Raw genomic sequence first — 3,404 nt, forward strand, 5'->3', positions numbered from 1 at the left:
GCTCTCATCTCCTGATTTAGTACCACAGGCCTGTGGAGATCAGCTTGTTGGTTCACACCACGGCACAGCACAGGTTGGTTAGACATATGCTTAGTCCAGGATCAAACTTATTCATTCACTGTACATAATGCACTACTCAGGGCCACAGCCTAATAGGTAGGCATACAGTCACATTGGTTTTGGTTTTTGACATTTCTTCCATTGGCTCAATTGTACCAGGCCAGTCAAGTGTCTTGTCGTTGTTTGGCCAATATATCTCTCCGGTTCGTAGTCTATCGACTACCCCTCCCTCCCCTCCTCCCAGCCATAGCAAGACTAATCACATCACTAATGATTGATTGTTAGTACAGATCACTATTATTGATCACCTATTGATTGTGTGCACAGAGAGGTTGTGTCTCGGTGATGGTCTATTGTTGATGTCATGAGATGGCAGATATCTGATGACTACACTGTAAAACTAGAAATACTCAAACACCATGATTGTGTAATGAAACCATGAAAATAATGCAACTAACTGAGATCTGGTGTTTGAATGTAAACACCAATGTTAAGTGTTATGAGACAAAGAACGTTTTAAAACAGAATAGAAGTACTCTGAAACGCCGAAAGTGTTCTCAATTCTGAAATATAGTTTTTTAGGAGAGCGTTGGGGGGGTGGGGGGGCGGTCATGTGCTTTGTTAAAACGGCAGCCATAAAAATACGTTTTTTGGGGCAGACTGTCTCTCATACAATCAAATGGTTAATAATAAATGCAAATGAGTTATAGCCTAAATGTTGATTAATGATAACAACTCCACAATTTTTGTGGAGTTCCACCTTTTTCAGTGCTTTATTTAGACAAAATGGAAACAGGAGGAGACAGAGAAGGAGTGAAAGTGGGACAGACGGAAGCGGCAATTGAACCCCTGGGGCAGTAAGATGGTGCATTTCTTTGGAATTGATTTGAATTTTCACACACTCAACCACAAAGCCACACTGTAAAACATTATTCCGGGGTGAATTTAAATTGACAACAACATCAAACCAAAAAAACATATACTTAATAGAAAATGAATGCAAGTCGTTTCAATGATTTTACCCCAAAAATGTAAGAATAAATCCAACGTAATATGTTGCTAAAAATGTAAGTAACTTTTATGAGGATAACTAACCAAAGAGAGAACATTTTGTTATTGAACTGATTTGGTTTGAATCATATCTTGTCACGTGGCTAATTTTTTTTTAGAGGAGTATGGGTAATTCAAATGTTTTAGACTTTATGATTATTTTACAGAATGTTGTATGCATGTTTGAAGAACGAAAAGTCAACTTCTATATGAGTATTAAGCAGCTTGTTGTGCCATGAGGTGGAATGGATCGTGATGAATGGATATCAAAACCACCAATCAAAATGACGTTCAATGGTGAGACTACCCGTTCACACATTTCTACCTTTTGACAGAAGAAGCAAATATAGTGCTTGTTGTAAAACCTTTAGATACTGCTGGTGGATTGAGCACTGTGCTCAACAAGCCTACCAAAATGGGTTAAACGGGCAAACGATCAGATACTGAACATGAATCCATTTTTAACATCCTGCAGAGGAACTGTTCTCACGCTGAAGCACTGTGATTGTGTTCAGAAGATTTAGAGAGGGGAAACAACACCGAAAGAGAAGGGATCTAATTCTGGACTAAACAGAACTCGAAACGCCAGAATGGTGCTTTCAACCTCTTCCGGTAGGGCTCCCAGTCCCTGGGAAGGTGTTACACAACACTTGATTAAGTGGTGTTACAACACATCATGTCATCTTTCAAAACCTCTCAGAAGGATGTGTTTGTTTAGGTGTTACAGAACACTTCATTTTAAGTGTATGTGCTGAATAGCTCACCTGTCTGTCGACTGGATTAAAGTTGCTGACCGCCATTGATTTAAGTGTGTCTGTGCGTCTGGATGGAGAAAGAGAAAGCGAGAGTGAGAGAGAATTACTATGGTAACCACAGTGTAATTATGAGGTACAGCTATGTATATCCACAGAACCAAACTCAGGAGACAAAGCGGGCACTGCCAGTGTGTGTACACTGTAATAACTATGTGATCAGGGATGCACTACTGTAGAGTTGGTGTTTATCCCTGGGCTTGGTCTATGTCCTGATCACAAAATTTGTTTTTTTGGTGTAAGTGGGGACAATATATCAGCTGACCTTCCTTTCACCAGAAGTGTAATTCCTGAAGAACCAGTAGCAGGAAATTGTTGAATACAGTAGATGCACACACTGACCGGCCTCGGTAATGCATGGTGATGACAGTGGACCTGGTTATGGAAGTGGAGCAACACCGGAATGGATATGTATTGTAGATAAGAAGCTCACACTCAGCTCAGGAAGTCTTTCTCATGCAACATCCTGTTAGTGGTGTCCCTGTAGATGTGCTGTTTCATTGGTTTTCTCTTGGTACATGAGACCCACACTGATAGCCGTCTGCTCACTGGAAACGTGTGTGCCCTGCCTACACACACCCACAGCAGAGGAACGGGACTAAGCTCACGGTCGCTTTTATGGTGAATATTATGCTCTTGACTGTGTTTGCTGGTGAAAGCATCGCTCCTGTAGGAGCTGTAATGCTGAAAGCATCTCTGGTGCAGGAGGTTCCAGGAAGTTGGTTTTGTGAAGCTGTTTCACACCCCTTTCCTCGTTCCAACGCTGTGTTTTAGCCAACATATTTTTCAGGATGACAGGTTTATTAGGCTTTGTGTGTGCTTTGTGTTTTTCTGTCTCTCTCTCTCTCTTTCTCTCTCTCTCGCTCTCTCTGTTTGTTTGTCTGTGTGTGTATGCCTGTGAAACTCTGTGTGTGCATGCATGTTTGTGTGTGTGATGCTGTGTGTGTCTGTGTGTTAGGTTGTGTGTTTAACGCTGTATTTTTAAACGTCTGTCTCCCCTCTCTCCCCAGGTTATGGGTGCCACTGATGCCTCGGGGGTTAACTCGGACAGAACTCTGCCCAGCTCAGAGATGTACCAGCTGGATATAGTGCTGAAGAGAGGACACAACCTGGCCATACGGGACAGAGGAGGTAGAGTCATATACAGTATATCTGTCCATCTATCTTTAGGGGGGTTGGGAGGGACAGGGATGGACTGGAATAATGTGTTTGTAAAAAAAAAAAAATCACTAAATCACTTTCTTCTCTCTCTCACACTTTTTATTCTCTCCCTCTCTCTCTCTCTCTCTCTYTTTTTTCTCTCTCTCTCTCTCTCTCTCTCTCTTTCTCCACCCTCTTAGGTACCAGTGATCCGTATGTGAAGTTTAAGCTGTGCGGGAAAGAGGTGTTTCGCAGTAAGACCATCCACAAGAACCTTAACCCTGTCTGGGACGAGGGGACTAAACTACTGGTGGACAGTCTGCAGGATCCTCTCTATGTCAA

General features: G+C 42.2%; 1 protein-coding gene across 1 annotated transcript in view; it reads left to right on the top strand.

Annotated features, from left to right (window-relative positions):
* LOC111964485 (multiple C2 and transmembrane domain-containing protein 1) overlaps positions 1-3,404 on the top strand; it is a 65,820-nt gene that overhangs the window by 34,905 nt on the left and 27,511 nt on the right. The window contains 2 exon segments of the mRNA XM_070443545.1: positions 2,933-3,053; positions 3,263-3,404. The exon segment at positions 3,263-3,404 is cut by the window's right edge and continues 20 nt beyond it. Coding sequence (XP_070299646.1) covers positions 2,933-3,053; positions 3,263-3,404 — 263 coding nt within the window.

This window comes from Salvelinus sp. IW2-2015, linkage group LG5 (assembly GCF_002910315.2).
Source record: "Salvelinus sp. IW2-2015 linkage group LG5, ASM291031v2, whole genome shotgun sequence".
In the NCBI taxonomy this organism is placed as follows: domain Eukaryota; kingdom Metazoa; phylum Chordata; class Actinopteri; order Salmoniformes; family Salmonidae; genus Salvelinus; species Salvelinus sp. IW2-2015.